Here is a 16,843-nt window from a genome sequence, read left to right as displayed (position 1 = left end):
GTGCTTCGTAAGAAGCATTTCAAGGTCCTGGAGTGGCCTAGCCAGTCTCCAGATCTCAACCCCATAGAAAATCTTTGGAGGGAGTTGAAAGTCTGTGTTGCCCAGCAACAGCCCCAAAACATCACTGCTCGAGAGGAGATCTGCATGGAGGAATGGGCCAAAATACCAGCAACAGTGTGTGAAAACCTTGTGAAGACTTACAGAAAACGTTTGACCTCTGTTATATACCCTTTGTTAGCAATGACAAAATATTGATACACTTTTGTATTGACCAAATACTTACTTTCCACCATAATTTACAAATAAATTCATTAAATCCTACAATGTGATTTTCTGGATTTTTTTTTTTCTCCTTTTGTCTGTCATATAGTTGAAGTGTACCTAATGATGCAAATTACAGGCCTCATCTTTTTAAGTGGGAGAACTTGCACAATTGGTGGCTGACTAAATACTTTTTTGTCCCACTGTGTATCTATATATTCAGGTCATAATGTTAAATGGAATATAGGTTTATGATGAATAACCTATCTACTCTTCCTTTGTACTAATGCCCTTTCTCCTCTCCTCTCAGATTTCCACAAGAATGCTCCGTACGTCGTCACCGGAAGCGTAGATCAAACAGTTAAAGTGTGGGAGTGTCGCTGATCCGATCAGACCTGAGCAGATCAGACCACCACCACCCCCTCTCCTCCCACTCCACCCCTCTAGGCCTCTTTCCACCCCCCTGCACCCCACCCCACCTCACCTCCCACAGTCTCCTTCATCTCCTCTGGCTACACACACACACCATGGTTAATTCCTTATCCTGTCATAACGCTCTCTGGTCCAATAACTATGGTCCTTTTATGTACATTATTCTGGATGTAGATTGAGCTATTAAATGTTGCACAGCAAAAAAAAGTATTGCATGGTGATGATGAATACAAAATTGTATACTGTAAATTTACATGATAACGTTGTCTAGAAGTACCATAGGTTTAACATGGGCGGGGCTGTCTGTCACAGGCAGCCTTACCTACCTACTTACTGAAGGCAGATGTTTCTTTGTGTGTCACAAATGGCTCCCTATGTGGTGCAATTACTGATGGCCAGGGCCCTTGTGCCCTGTTAAAAAGTAGTGCTCTATACAGGGAATAGGGTGCCATTTGGGATACACTCTTTGACTGGGTGTAAAATGTAGGGCACTAAAACTGATAATTTAAAACACGTTTCTTTACATGTCATATTTCTTTTTGTCTGCCTATTTTATTTTTATATATTTTTTTCTCTCCTTTTCACTGTTGTAGTCTCTGTTGGTGATGTTTTTGAGGGGGTGGGGAAACGACAAAAGGAAAAGTATAATCCCTTGATGCCGGAGGATATGAGATTGTCGGTTTGGGGGGGGGGGGGGTTATTGGAATAATCTGTAGCTTTGTAACTTCACTTCTGAAGTGTGCATACCATTTCTCTTCATGTGGAACTAGTGAATATATTAATTGCTGCATATACAAATGTTTCAAACTGTATCTTTGGACAGCTGGGGGTTTGAGAAAACAAAACAGCTTTTTACTCTTGTCATGACGTGTACTAAACTTAGTAGAAAAACGTACAATTATCCTATACAATAAATGTGTTCTGCTTCACGTTTATTGAATCGGATAACATTTCTGTTTTGGCATCTCAATGAATTAACCTGGCTATGCTGTGCAGATGGTGCCCTTATTTCCGTTGGTTAGCATTTAGGCTAAACTCAGTGGACTGTAAGCCTAAATGCCAACCTGAAAGCTATGTGAGACGATAGCGTGAGGTTACTCCTCCCTGATAAGCTGCCCCCTGTCTGTTCGCCCCGGTACTGGGCCTTACGGTTGGCCGCAACTGATAAGGCGAGCTTCTCAGCTTTTCTCTAGCACTTGGCCCTTTAGCAGCAGACATCAGGGATCACCTCTTTTAATTTCAATTCACTTGAAAATAATCTTTAGGTGTCTCCCTCCCTCTGTAAGATGGCTCATTGACATCCCAAGTCTAACCTGAGTGATTTTCCATTGGACTCAACTGAACTCTCCCTTTTTCAAACCATTTGACGAATCTGGTGTCTGCTGGGTTGTCTGTTATACTATAGGAATCATGTAAGTGATTTGATGCTCAGTTGGCCATTGTCTTGTGCTGCTTGTGTCTATGGGCTGTGTAAATTAGGGAGGGTAAGCTTAAGCCTTAGTTTTGGATGAAATATGCAAGTTTCGAATGAGTCGGAATGTCATAGCATGACAAGGAGTCAGTTGCCCCTCAGGTATGTTTTGGGATGTGCAAAAGATCTCTCCGGGGGGGGGGGGGAGAAATGGTTGAGAGGTAATAAAGCTGTTTCTGTGGGGGGCAAAATACATGTTATTTTACTGAGCTGTAGGGAAGTGTCCAAATCTGTTTCCACCAAACTGACTGGTGAACTGTTGGGGTGATTCATTCAATTGATGATGAAATAAAATGCTAGTAGTAGACATGCTAATGAATGCTTGTGTTCGTTGTACAGTAGAGCGGTCTGATGGTAGTTCTTGTAAAGGGATCGTAACCCCTAAGCCTACTTAAAGCAGCTCCCTTCCCACAGACCGGCCTTGGCTTTGGTCTTGGGCTAGGCTTCCTAGGCTGCGTTTGTGCCCAGAAGAGTGCTTAGACTCCTAGTGAAGAGCTCTCGAGGTGAAATTCCACAGGCCGACTAACACATTGCAGTCGTCTCCTGGGTGGCAGGCAGATCATCATATTCTGTTCATTTTATGAGCTTGGAGGCTGAACAAAATGAAAACCAAATCCCTCCATTTCCCTTAAAAAAAATTACATCTTGCTGCTGCTTACGCTGCAGCAGGTGAGGGAAAATCCTATTGTCTGGCACTTCCCTGCTTTTCTTTAGATCTTTGGTCCTTTGTTGGACTGATGATCGAAGATGTAAGAAATTTAAAAATACTTAATTTTTTTTTATCAGCCTTTTTCCTTTGATGAATTTCTATAATAAAGAATTCCACTTGCTTAACTGATCTTATCTTAAGCTTCTTTGCTGAATATCTTCCTGTTCCTCTTCCTGTGTGTGTTTGTTTTGGATGTAGCTAGCTGCTGACCTTTGAACCCTCATAGTGGCTAGTTTGACCTGTCAACAATAGAACTGCTTCATGTACCCCTGTTGTACCAGGGGCTGAGCTCTCTGGTTTGGTGGGCCTTTCTGGTTCAAGAGCTGTGATGTAAGCCACTGAACACTCAGGCCGAGTCTGAAATGGCACCCTAATTCCCTAAAAAGTAGTGTATTTCAGACGCAGACTCAATCAGCCACAGGCCACCCCGCTAAACTGCCAAATGCTAATTGGTCCATTTGACAAATGATATACTGTTAAAAGAGCGAGAAGTAGAATAAGAGAACTCTATCTCTTATGAGAAAGGATTGTATCCCTCCTGTGTCTTACCAGTAAGCAGGTGTGTAGTTTCTATGTATACGGTGTATTTTGAATATTGACTTTTCAAAGACACCAGACAGACTCTACCAGACAGGTCAGCTCAAGCTGGCATGATGTCTGCAGACAGACTGCTCTGTACTTAATGTGGTTTTTTGTTGCTGTTAGGAGGACAGGTCTGTAAATTAATGAACTGGCTCCTTCCTCTATATGTGATGGGATTGCGGCAGACTAAAGATGTTCTAAGAGAAAATAATCTTCTCAATGAGAGAATACCACTTTTGCCTCTTCTGGACTAGAGGCTTCCATATGCATTTAGTCAGACCCAGACTGGTCTTTCTCCAAGCTGCTTTCTGTCAGTCAGTGGGAGACTGATTGGAGAGTCGGCGTGCGTTACTCCATACACCAGCAATCGATAGGAAAATTGGACATGGTGGTGCTGATGCACCATAAAACGTGTTTTAGCTGAAGCCCAAAAAAATATCTAGTAGGACATTCTGGTGTAGCTTCAGCATTCAGATGTCCTGATCTGTTCTGTTCTCGATGCTAGACTGTTAGCTTCCTGATTTAAGACGATTTTTCTCTTTGATTGGCTAAATTCAGAATTATAATATCGGGATCCTTGGGTGTTAATTCTAAACCAGGCCTGAAGTGAACCTAAATGGATATTAGATTTGTCTCTTGTTGTCAACTTTTTCCCTTTCTTGGGTTGGATAAGAAAGGTCTATAAACAAATTGTTGGGAGGGAGAATGTGTCTCTTCTTGTAATATAGTTATCGAATGAATGCTTTATATAACTGTGCTGTTGTACCTACCCTGTGAAAATAAATCACTTTTTGCCATTTGCAGGTCCCAAGCAATCCCTATGCTGCACTGGCTAGGTGGATCAGAGGGACTGGCAGACAAGCTTTTCACTGTCTGTTGGTCCTTTCCCCCAGTCTCAAGTCCATCTGTCTGCTATGATCTGCCTTGTGAATAGATTGAGGGCTTCAGACTTCTTCACACCTTTAACAGGATTTATTGTTTTGCTTTCATGGTCTTTCTCACGTTCAGCAAAATTGTTAACATCTGGATGTCATTATTGTTTGCAACATTAAACAAATATCTGTGACTGTTGTCCTTTTATTGGGTTGGAGGGGGGTTCTCAAAGAACATGCACAGCGTGCCATATTACATGTCTATAGCAAGTTCACACAGGAATTTACTGATTTTGAGCTAAAGGTTTCATTGATGGCGTGTCTAAACATTTCATGATTTTCTTCAGTGACTGCATGGTGTTTTTTTTCTTAGGTCAATAATGAGCCAGACTAGGGCTATTGACATTAATCATTAAATGTTCATAATTACATTGTATACTGTGTATATTAAGTATTAATATAATGGGAGGGATTCATTAACGTTCACAGCTGTGAGGAATGCCTGGCGATGATGGAAACCATACTTGGAACAGAATATTATTGACATTTTACATTAATATTGAAAATAATAGGTGAAGCTTAAAATGCAGCTCTGGGCACAGATGAATCATGAGTAGTTTAGGCTATGACTCAAAAGTATATTCGCTCAAGCAATAGTTAATTTACTTGGATACATTTGAGCAAGTGTTAACATCTGTTGTACTGTAGCCCCTTTGCAATGTTTGATTGGGTGGGTGAGGTGTACAATTGCCATGTTGCCATCTGCTTCAAAATGAATTCAAGTTTAAGGAAGCACAATTTGTATGTGAATAATAAATCAATCAACCACACACTCGAGATCATGTATAAAATTGCTGCCTGAATACTACTGATGACACACATGGCCAAGAGTATGTGGACACCTGCTCGTCGAACATCTCATTCCAAAATCATGGGAATTAATATGGAGTTGGTTCCCCCTGTCCTGTTATAACAGCCTCCATTCGTCCGGGAAGGCTTTCCACTAGGTTTTGGAACATTGCTGCGGGGACTTGCTTCCGTTCAGCCATGAGCATTAGTGAGGTTGGGCCTGGCTCCAGTTCATCCCGAAGGTGTTCGATGGAGATGAGGTCAGGGCTCTGTGCAGGCCAGTCAAGATCTTCCACATCAATCTCGACCAACCATTTCTGTATTGACCTTGCTTTGTGCATGGGGGCATTGACATGAAACACAAAAGTGCCTTCCCAAACTGTTGTGCTTGTGTGCGGCTGCTCATCCATGGAAACCCATTTCATGAAGCTCCTGGCTAACAGTTATTGTGCTGACATTGCTTCCAGAGGCAATTTGGAACTCTGTAGTGAGTGTTGTAACTGAGGACATAAGATTTTTACACTCTACACTTCAGCACTCAGTGATGCTGTTCTATGAACTTGTGTGGGCTACCACTTCATGGCTGAGACATTGTTGCTCCTAGATGTTTCCAATTCACAATAACTGTACTTACAGTTTATTTGGGCAGCTCTAGCTGAAATTTGATGTGCTGACATGTTGGAAAGGTGGCATCCTATGATGGTGCCACGTTGAAAGTCACAGAGCTTTCAGTATAGGCCATTCTACTGCCAATGTTTGTCTATGGGGATTGCATGGCTGTGTGCTCGATTTTATACACCTGTCACCAACGGGTGTGGCTGAAATAGCCAAATCTTGGAGGGATGTCCACAAACTTTCGTATGTAGCCTCAGCCTGTCAGACTTCAAAAGGTCTGTGCTATCTGGGATCCTACACATTGAAGTTGAAATTTAACATGGTTAGGTAAGAAGTTAGATTATTGATTTAGGGTAGGGACGTCCCAAGGATCCTTGAAAGCACTGACACTTCAAAATGTGTCTTTGGTATTGTTTCAAAAAATGCGCGGAATATTGACGTCACCAATGTCTCGGCGCAGAGTTGTGACTTCATCCACCATTCCGGATGAAATGCGGTCTAAACGTTTACGCAAGTCTAACGTGAGTTCTCTGCTCGTGTGTGCAAGACAACTGTTGAAATTTTCAAACTTTTAGAATATATTCCGAGCGAATATTTCAGGTACTCAAATCACCAAAACAAGAGGTTAGCTAGCGCATCTCGTTTAGAGAGGTCTAGCTAGCCATTTTGTTGACAGGCAACATGGATTTGAAATGTGCTTTAGCTAACGTTAGCTAGCTTGCAGTTTACTGATGAATGCCTGTTGTTTGCTAACAAGCTAGCTAATACCCACATAGCGTTATCTTTGTATGCTTTTACACGCATCTACGTCAGTTAGCTAACTTGTTAGCATTCCAACCCTTTGACGAGTTACTGGTGTAAATACAGCTGTGTCCTTCCTTCCACAGTGAGGTGAGAATGTCACTGAACAAATCAATGCACCCGCGGAACCGCTACAAAGACAAGCCTCCGGATTTTGCCTACTTGGCCTCCAAGTATCCAGACTTCGAGCAGCATGTCCACACCAACCTGGCAGGCAGAGCTATGTGAGTACAGGGACGTATTCATTAGCTACTGACATCGTTGACCTTTTAAGAACCAAACGGAAGCAAACAGCAACACGATAATTCTATTTGACAAATGCAGATAGGTCCTTTGCGGTTGTATCCATTTAGAAAAACGTTTTTCAACAAAAACGGCGTAATGAATACGCCCCAGTACATATGCTGTGGGCCAGTGGTTCCCAACTCCGGTCCTCGAATATATATTTATTTATTTAACCTTTTATTTAATATCCCATCAACAGCCCCTGACAAACACACCGTGATAAGTTAACTTTTCAACTAATCATCAGGCCATCAATGAGTTGAATCTGGTATGTTTGTCAGGGGCAACAACAAAAATGTGCTGTTGGAGGTACGGGAGTTGGGAACTACTGCTGTAGGCTGTTGACAAGTTATCTACGACTGAGTGCCATTTTGTGCCACTATTGATTTTGTCACACCAGTAAAACCCATTTGTGTGGCAGGATGATTATTTTTTTTGTCCTTGAGTGAAAAGTGCTGCCAACTTCCCAGCATCTTCTCTCATTACTGTAGCTTTCTCACCAGTGTGTGTGTGTGTGTGTGTCCTCACTATGTTACCTGAACTCCCAGTAGGAGGTTCAGAGACTTAGCAGGAGAGAGGCATCAAAGACTCTTTGATTTTCCTCTCATCCTTTTTTATGGTGTTGTGGTGGTTTTCTCCCTTCCTCTTTTGGAGGGAATGGGGTCTCTGGATTTGGGCAGGGATCAATCAATGCCTCTGCAGGGACACATCGCCCAGTGTCCGTCCCATTGAGCTGACCGTTATGATTGGATGTCTGAGTGCTAGAGTGTTGGGAACTGATGGGGTATGGGGAGGAGGTGAGGTGACTTTAGGTGTTCAGTTTTTAGACAAGATGACCTTAACGGGCGTCATTGCTGACAACCATGATGATTAGTAACCTGGCCATGTTGGTGCTATCGTTAAGTTAGACATTACCCATAGACACTAGCTTCCCTGATCTCTATTGGAGCAGGGTTTAGGAAAATGCCTGTGGTTGCTTGTGAGGTTCATCAGATACAGAGGAAGAAAAAGGATGACTCATGATTAATGTATGCACTACAGACAGAATCTCAGCTCTGATGGGGAGGAGTGGGAAGTTGTGAACCAGGGCTGGAGAGGGACTGGGAGCTGCAGAGTGGGGGGTTATGGGACACAGAGCCTGGGGAGGGAGGAAGGCAGTCTCAATTCTTCCTGAGCCACTAACTGGAAGACAGGGTCTGCCAGCCAGTAATTGGGACATACAGGGATATGAAATATGCAGAGAGTAGGAGAAAGAGAGGTGGGGATGGAAGTAGTGGGAGGGAAGGGACAGAGAGCGAATGAGCGAGAGGGAGCCTAGATGGATGTGGAGATGCAGAGAGCTTTGGTGCTGCTTTCTAGCTCCCTGAGTTGCTTTTCAGATCACATTTCTACTGTCAAGATTGTCATAACTGTTCTTCACAGCACAAAGGCTTGAGAGAGATTTCTCTCACAGAACTGACAAGGGGGAATATTGTGTGATTGTGAGTCCTGTCACATATCATCACATCGTGGTGTGCATTTGTGTGATTTACCCCCTCCTGGTTGTGGGAAAAACAAACATGCTGGCTGCTGAAGTCAAGACAGTCAGGGGTTGGAACTGAAATAATTGTCCAATCTTAACAGAACCCTTATTTCGTTACGTTCCACTGTTCCGACCAGCAAAATGAAGTTCTGAACCTGTTTGAACCAACAAAAAAACAAATGGTTTATATCATTCCTTTCTGTTCCTTTTTAAAGCTTTGAAATCAACAACAAAAAAATGTTAGATTACTTTACCAGTCAGTGCAGGGAAGCTATTTACATGCATTGGACAGGCGAGTGTAGGGCGCGAGATGCAACAGAAATGTTGTTTGGCGAGAGAGGATGGAGGACGAGGCTTGCTTTGAAGCTCTGGGTATCTTGTTATGGCATGCATTATCTGAATTAGGCCCACAGAATCATACCTATAGAGGAGTGGCTTCTATTGAGGAACTTTGAATGTCTTTGAACTTTAGAGTTGGCTTAACGTTAGAGCAGCTAGCTAGCTAGCTAGCTAAAAAGCTTGTGTGTGTGCGCAAAGCGTCACCAGACTATGCTTTGGAGGGAGAGAGGCAGGTTGCCTATGTGTGCACCCACTGGCAAAAGCTTTTCAGCTGGCAGGCACACGCTGGAATAAGTTTCTGGGTGACAGAGTGAGAGCTTTTCATAGGTACTTTGTTGCACCTGGAACATAAAATAACATTATTAACTGGTTCCCATGCTTTTAAAATAACAGTTCTGTTCTGGGACAGTATAGATCACCTTTGTTCTGATTATGTTGCAAAAAAAACAGCATTTGATTTGGAATAGAGTTGTGAGGGTGTATGAGAAACCAATTTCAATAATTTCTTTTAATTTACAAGACTAAATAAAGTATTGCATCAAGAAGCTTAGAGGCGCGATTGAAAGACGTCCTGGTCGACCAGTATTGCCTTCACTTGTGTCTGCAGGAGAGGTTATTATGGCTGGATAGGCAGCCAGGTGCAGTAGAGCGAAAGACCTGACAGCTGAGCAGGAGAACAAAGAAAGAGAGGGAGGCTGTTGGGATAATTTTGTTTTTGACATCAACTCAACTGCGAGGTCATCGTTACACCTGGAGCTGACGGAGCCAAATAAAACACATCTCTCTTGCTCTTCTATTCTTTCTATACCTCTCTCTCGTCTCTGTCCTTTCCTTCATCTCTGCTTCTTTTTTCTCTGCCTTATTTCTGTCTTGCTCACTCTCTTCTTCCTTCATCCCCCTCTCCTCTATTTTTCTCTATCTATCTACTGACTGTGCGGTCTCTGTTTGATGGTAGAGGATGAAAAGTGTCCTGTGTAGCCGGCCTCTCTTTTGATTCCTTCTAATGACAGACTGAAGGCCCAAACTGCCCCTGGACTAGCCTGTCCAGCACCACTCCAATTAGTTGGTGGATACCCCCCACCCCCCCATGCTCGTGTGTATACCCCTCTCGTTTGTACGCTGGAAATGATCCAGCCTCGTCTTTGTGTTGAAATTGACAACCGTCTGCTCAGTGTGAAAATTACATTGTGTAAATGCAAATGAATGTAGACAGACATGCCGATGTCACCACCAGGTGCAAGCATCTACTGTGAAAACATATTATATGAAACATATTGGCGTGGGCTGTGGGTATTTTCATTGTGAATGTGCAGAGTGTGTGTGAGCTAGTTAGTTTATCAGTTGTCTGGCGTGGCTGTTACGTGACTTTGTGGGTGAGCAGTGAGGCAGAGGAGAGCTGTTTAAATGTGCTTGATGTCCATCTGCAGCAGCCAGGTGGTAATTACAGAAGAGAGAATCATTACTATACAGTACATGACTCGCTGACAGAAGGATAGACAGAAAGAGCTCCATTACCATACGTGACTCACTGATGGACAGAATGACCGACTGTGGGAGACAACACAACCTCTTTCTCTAGAGTTTGCTCACTACCAGACCTGCCTGGGTTAAAATATTATTTGTTTTCTTTCAAATATTTCAGCAGCGCTTGATTGAGCTTGCCTGGTGCAATGGAACAAATGCAGTAGTCCCAAAAGTGCAAGATCCGTAAACTGAACACAGACCTACCAGTGAGACAAGTCTTCATCCTGAATATCCCTACAATCCAGCACTGATGTCTCCCTGCAGCTCTTACACTAGTGTGAACACAATTTAAAGCTTCAAGGGAACTTCAAGATTAGTCCACTGCTTGGCAAATCTTGTCTATGGATATTTTCCTCTTTGCCAGTGATTTAGGATCCCCTTCTGCCACCAGGCAAGTGGTTGGATTAGCATACTTCTGTATTTGTGGTGTATTAATCTGGTAAGTAAGTAGCCTTAGTTGAGTACTTGAGCAGCCATTGATTCAGTGGATCAGAGTTATCTTGGGGAGACGACGAGGAGACGACCAATCCCTCTAGGAGATGAATAAACCAGTCTCCTCTCACTCACTGAGCCCCACTGGAGCTGGCGGAGACTGAAAGATAGAGGAGAGGTATGTGATTGAGAGAAGTTTGACGAGATGGATGAGAGAGAATTAGCCTTTAGAATTGAAAGTAAGATATATTTGCGGCGGTTCTCGTCAAGGAGGGAGAGCGATGTAAGAGATGGAGAGAGCGAGGACTGAATGGCAGAGAGGTGGGATTAGGAAGCATGAACCAGAGAGATGACCCAGCCCAGGCATTTCATCGCGGCTGTCTCTGGCTGGCTGACGACCCATGATGTCACGGCAGGGCATAAAAAATGTAACAATCTGGATGACATTTAATTTGGCTGTCATCGTTTTTGGGGGTGCAGATATTACCAGCAGAGAAACCATCCCTGGTGCGTGGAGTTTTTTTCCAGTCTTCCTTTAATAAATGGAACAACGGAACTTTCCATCTCAGTGGTTTCCTTCCTGGTGCTCTGCTTGCATTGTTACCATCGTAGAAGGCAGGAGGAGGTGGTGAAGGGAGAGATATCAGTCTGAAAACGAGTGCCCTGGCTAGACCATATACAGTGCCTTTAGAAAGTATTCACACCCCTTTACTTTCTACACATTTTGTTACAGCCTGAATTTAAAATGTATTCAATTGAGATGTGTGTAGATTAGTGACACAAATACCCCATAATGTCGAAGTGGAATTTGAAAATCTATGGCTAGACTGGAAAATGTATGTCTAGCAATGATTGACAATCAACTTGTTTTATGAATAATAAGCTTTTTTTTGGGGGGTGCAACGCTTTTAGACTTACCCCAAAAGACTCCAAGTTGGAATTGCCGCTCGGGTGTGAATACTTATGCAAATTCGATATTTCTGTATTTATTTTCAATAATTTAAGCAAACATTTATTAACGTGTTTTCACTTTGTCTTTAAGGGGTAGTGTGTGGAGATATGTGAGAAATTATAATTTGAATCCATTTTGAATTCAGGCTGTAACAACACTGTCTGAAGGCACTGTACATCTTTTGTGTATGCTAAGCTTGCAGATCTGAAGGCACTAGATGGGTAGCTTATATTGTGGAAGTGGGCTAAATCACCTCAATCTCCCTGATTGGTTGACTGGGTTTCTGATTACGGCCAACTGATTACCAGGACCATTCTGATTGCTTCGCTTGTTAACCAATGAGAGTCCCTGATCAGCATGGACTTTGATTCGGGCTGAGCTCTTTACTGAGGATAAATGTGGTTTCTTTGAATGGCTTCAGCTTCTCCTTTGCATTTAACTTAGTGGCACTAAAAAAAAAAATGTTTTATACCTGATGAGCTCTTCTACATAAGTTCCTCCTTCATTTAAAGTGGAGCTCTCCTAGTCTTGGCTTCACCTCTGCGTCAGGAACAATCAATACATGTTGTGTTCAGTGCAGTGAACAATAACCTGATGTGGGAAATGGAGCTGCTAATCTGCCAAAAAATTATCCTGTGCATTCAGAATTAAAATGAGTTTGACCTGAAGGTCACCTCTCCATCTCTATCTGTGCTGATGGACTACGCCAGTGGAGGGGGGAGATGTGGGGGCTTACTGTGCTTCTGGCTTCTTTAGCTGCAGCAGTTCCCTTGATAGAAATAGATTTGTTCATCTCACTGCACTAGGACTGTTCTCATGCTCATCAGTTTCACTTCCCTCATCTCTCATGAGGTCACATTCTTTTGTTCCATCTGCTGATATTTTGCTCTCACCCCCACTTTCTAATTGCTGTATTCCCTGTCTTTCTCTTTGTCCTCTTTCTCTTTGTCCTCACTATTGTTTTTCCAAATGCAGAGGGAAACTGCTGAGTATGCCTCTGCCCAGGTAGTTTGGAGACCAGAACTCCCTGTGTACTCACCCACCACAACCCTACCACAGCCCACAACCCTCCTAACAACAGATCTCAACCTTTGTCCCCCTCACAACCTTACTCTGCTTTCATTAAGTCAGGTTCCCGTAGGCTTCTTACCGCCCTTATCATTCCACCTGAGTCCTCTACATCAAAATTCCCCTCATTCACCTTATTCCTGTAGCACTTTAACACAGACAACATGAATTCTCTCATAAACGTGGTTTATACTGCCACTGGTTTGTCCCATGTCCCACACCGTCCATCGTCTGGCACACAAACGTCCACCCTACAATGTGCGTCTCGTGCACGTTCACGCTTCTTCCGGTATCAGCCATATTGCTCCAGCGTGGCTGGATTTACGTGTGCTTTACTGCCTGTGTGTGCCGGTGGTCCGGGGTGGTTGCCATAGAGATCTGGCGTTGCAGTGCTCTGCAGTACATTCGCACGCGCACACACCCATTACGGTCTAAAAATAGAAGGCTGGGCAGGCAGGCTCTGAACGGCCTCGTTCTCTGCATATTGATCATCTGACTGCTTCTAAGAAGAGAAACTGTGAAACCTGACGACTACCGTAGCCAATGCCTAGGATTTAACTCAGTGGGCTAACACAGTCTTCAGGGACACGGGTTCGAACCCCAGTCTGTCACATTGTACTAGATAAATTACACTTTCCCCCATAGGCACGTAGTCTAACTCATCCTCTCTCTATAGTCACGCTCTTCATCAGTGAAAGTCTCTCCTCTTTGCTGTAGCTGTGGTGAATAGGCTCTCCATCTCGCCCCCCGAACCCAGCTAGGAGGTGCCAGACGCTCCTATCACCAGGAGGTGTCTAATTGCTGTCTAGAGGTGTGAATGCAGCACACAGACTGGTTAATTACACACATCTTGCTCTATCTGTCCTACTCTCTTTGTCTCTCAAACCCCCAAATTATTTTGTGTTGTTTCTCAAACACAAAACGTGCTTTCAAGACAATGGATATCATAAAAAATGTAGAGCGAGAGGTGTGTGGGTCTGTTTTAATGCTGGAAAATATGATTTCTATATCATTAGCGAAGAAGTGTAAATTGATAAGCTCATTTAATTTGTTGACGGGTCACATCGTGGTGGTTGACGTGTGATGAGCAGTAATGAGGGGGAATGGGAGATATGGAGCACTGGGCTGCTCAGGAAGGGAAGGGGGGAATGTAGTCGAGGGCTGCCTGGAAGAGGGGCGGTTTATGTGACATGGTGTCAGCCTGGAAGGGTGGTCTTTAGGAGAAGCAGCAGTGGCAGGGTGGTCTTTAGGAGAAGCAGCCGTGCCAGGGTGGTCTTTAGGAGAAGCAGCCGTGCCAGGGTGGTCTTTAGGAGAAGCAGCCGTGGCAGGGTGGTCTTTAGGAGAAGCAGCCGTGGCAGGGTGGTCTTTAGGAGAAGCAGCCGTGGCAGGGTGGTCTTTAGGAGAAGCAGAAGGGTGGGGTAGAATTGATTTGCCATTTAATTTAGGGTTTCTTAGTTAGTTAGCTCTTTGTGAGTTTACAATAAATGTGTTAAGGTCTGGGTTTATGGTGTAGTTACTTGTTTTTCTTTTACCTGTGTAGTTATGGTTTAGTTACTTTAGCATTGTAACTACATCTGTTGCCCCTCCCCCTCGTGCAGGCTGAACTTCAAGGAGCCAGAGGCGGTGCGAGCCCTGACCTGTACCCTGCTGAAGGAAGACTTTGGGCTGACCATAGACATCCCTCTGGAGCGTCTCATCCCCACTGTGCCTCTCAGACTCAACTACATCCACTGGGTGGAGGACCTGATCGGAGGCCAAGGGGAACCACGCAGGGGCATCGATATCGGTACAGTTCTGACCTCTGATAACCCCTACTAAATATAGCCCCTCTCCCTTGATCTCTTTGAAATTAACCATCCATCTTGTTTCAGCTATCATTGCTAGGATGCCTTTTTACCACCAGTCCTATGTCCTGTTTCTGTAGAGGAATAGATTGGTTTTATAAGGCCTGGCCCTTTAATCCCTCCACTGGTTCTTAGTAAATTAGACAGTTGGTTTCTCACCTGTCTATATAGATAGAGCACAAATATCCTCGATGCTAAATGGCATGAATAAACTCCCATTGGGGCGGCAGGTAGCCTAGTGGTTAGAGTGTTGGGCCAGTTACCGAAAGTTTGCTAGACTGAATCCCCGAGCTGACAAGGTAAAAAAAATCTGTCTTTCTGCCCCTGAACAAGGCAGTTAACCCACTAGGCCGTCGTTGAAATTAAGATTTTGTTCTTAACTGACTTGCCTAGTTAAATAAATCCCATATAAACATCACATCAGTAGTGGAGAGTGGTCAAGTTATTTCATGTTTGTTTGCTCAAGGGATATTCCTCCAGCAGTAGCCAAACCGCGCTTCTTCACACCCGCCCGCTTAACCCGGAAGTCAGCCACACCAATGTGTCGGAGGCAACAATGTTCAACTGACAACCAAGCTCAGTCTGCAGGCACCCGTCCCCGCCACAAGGAGTCGCTAGAGCGCGATGAGCCAAGTAAAGCCCTCCCCTAACTCGGATGATGCTGGGCCAGTTGTGTGCTGCACTTTGGGACTCTCGATCGCAGCCCGTTGTGATACAGCCTGGGATTGAACCCGGGTCTGTAGCGACGCCTCTAGCACTGCGATGCAGTACCTTAGACCGCTGCGCCACTCAGGAGTCCCAGTGCATTACATTTGACCAAAGCCTATGGCTAGTAGTGTGCTATTTAAGGTGCTATTTGGGGGACAACCTATAAGAACGTCTGCCTGACATTGAGCATTACAGGCTGACAGAGAGGCTGGCAGAGAGGGGCTACCTGGCACAGGTCTAGCCCAGGACACATCTTCACAAAGTCGAACAGGAGTGCTGATATAGGATCAGTTTTGCCTTATGAAATAATGAATATGAATTTAATTACAGGGGGGACCTGATCCTAGATCTGCACTCCTACTCTGAGACATGTTTTTAATACAGGCTGACTCTTACTAGTCCAAGGGCAGCTGACTGCCCATGTGCATCACAGACTGGCACAGAGGCTGGCAGAGAGGGGCTGCATGATGGTTAGCACATCCACCTTCGGATCCCACATGTACTGTAGGCCTATCTATTTTCTGGGGACCACTGGATATCACTGGCCAAATCCCCATCCACATGTCATGGCTGGTTTCCTGCTCTATCCATCAGAGAGTGTGATGTGTGTTCGTCAGTTTAGCTCCTCAGAGAGACGGACAGGTCAGTGATTGGTGACCCTGGTGCCTGGTCCATTCTGTAAGCTGATTGGAGCTGTCACTCTCCTGATGGATAGCCACAGGGCATTACTCTCTCCCAAAGCTTGACCTGCGAGGTGGCATCTCCACTGCCCCAGGGGGACCTCACTGTGGTTGGGTAGATTGGAGGCCCTGGTCGCTGTTAGACCTGGATGATCTGATCATGGCAACTTACTGCTATGCAATCTTGGTCAGACGTCCTCGTCTTGTCGTGTCCCATATATATTTACAACTTTCTTCGCATGTCTTTTATATATTTTCTTTTCCAAAAACAACTTCAAAACACTCTCTTGCAACCCGCCTCACCTATTATTATTTATTATTATTATTATTATTATTATTTTAGTATTATTTACCTCAAATCTGAAATCCACAATAGAAGCTAGCCAGAAGCTAGCCAGTTTACTGGCTAACATTAGTATTCAACTAACCACGGTTTGTGGTCATCAGCTATCCTTTAGCTCGAAAATCTATCGCCAGTTTTGTTCAACGCGACTCAGACCAGAACATACCGGACCTATTTTTCTCTCCATATCCCCGGATTTCGACCGCAGGCTCTGGACATTTACATCTGGATCTCACAGCTAGCGAGCTGCTATCCGTGTGACTATTGGATCCTGGAGCAAACATCAATTATTCCGGAGCTAGCCAGTTGAAGAGTTCCAGCCACTACTGGGCTACAATCACCTATCCGGACCCATTTTACTGCCGATGCAGAGCCCCACCGGGCCTCCACGACTGGACTACCGACGTTATCTGCCAGAGGGAGTTATCCAACTGGCCCCTCCGTCGCAACGTTACCTGAACGCCCATCTGCGGCCCGCTAATCGTTAGCGGTCTTATCGGCTGCTATCTGAATCGGACAATTTTTCTTGGGTCACTATAACTATTTTGCCAATT

The 16,843-nt window shown here is 44.3% G+C and overlaps 2 protein-coding genes across 6 annotated transcripts in view; both read left to right on the top strand.

Annotated features, from left to right (window-relative positions):
• Positions 1-4,521, top strand: part of LOC109875604 (lissencephaly-1 homolog A) — an 87,544-nt gene extending 83,023 nt beyond the window's left edge. For all 3 annotated transcript variants that reach the window (XM_020467976.2, XM_020467973.2, XM_020467974.2), the window contains exon 11: positions 572-4,521. In XM_020467976.2, coding sequence (XP_020323565.1) covers positions 572-645 — 74 coding nt within the window. In that variant the 3' untranslated portion in view covers positions 646-4,521. The remainder of the gene's footprint in view (positions 1-571) is intronic.
• A 1,670-nt stretch (positions 4,522-6,191) lies between these two features.
• LOC109875612 (methyltransferase 16, N6-methyladenosine) overlaps positions 6,192-16,843 on the top strand; it is a 36,182-nt gene continuing 25,530 nt past the window's right edge. Inside the window, exons 1-3 of one of the 3 annotated variants that reach the window (XM_020467984.2) lie at positions 6,192-6,312; positions 6,679-6,816; positions 14,313-14,500. In XM_020467984.2, the coding sequence (XP_020323573.1) occupies positions 6,278-6,312; positions 6,679-6,816; positions 14,313-14,500 (361 nt within the window). In that variant the 5' untranslated portion in view covers positions 6,192-6,277. Of the gene's footprint in view, positions 6,416-6,678; positions 6,817-14,312; positions 14,501-16,843 lie in introns of all 3 variants that reach the window. The other 2 variants (XM_020467985.2, XM_020467986.2) reach the window with 2 other exon arrangements.

This window comes from Oncorhynchus kisutch, linkage group LG18 (genome assembly GCF_002021735.2).
Source record: "Oncorhynchus kisutch isolate 150728-3 linkage group LG18, Okis_V2, whole genome shotgun sequence".
In the NCBI taxonomy this organism is placed as follows: Eukaryota; Metazoa; Chordata; class Actinopteri; order Salmoniformes; family Salmonidae; genus Oncorhynchus; species Oncorhynchus kisutch.
The sequence above is the reverse complement of the archived record's forward strand: the minus strand, read 5'-3'. Positions and strand labels throughout refer to the sequence as shown.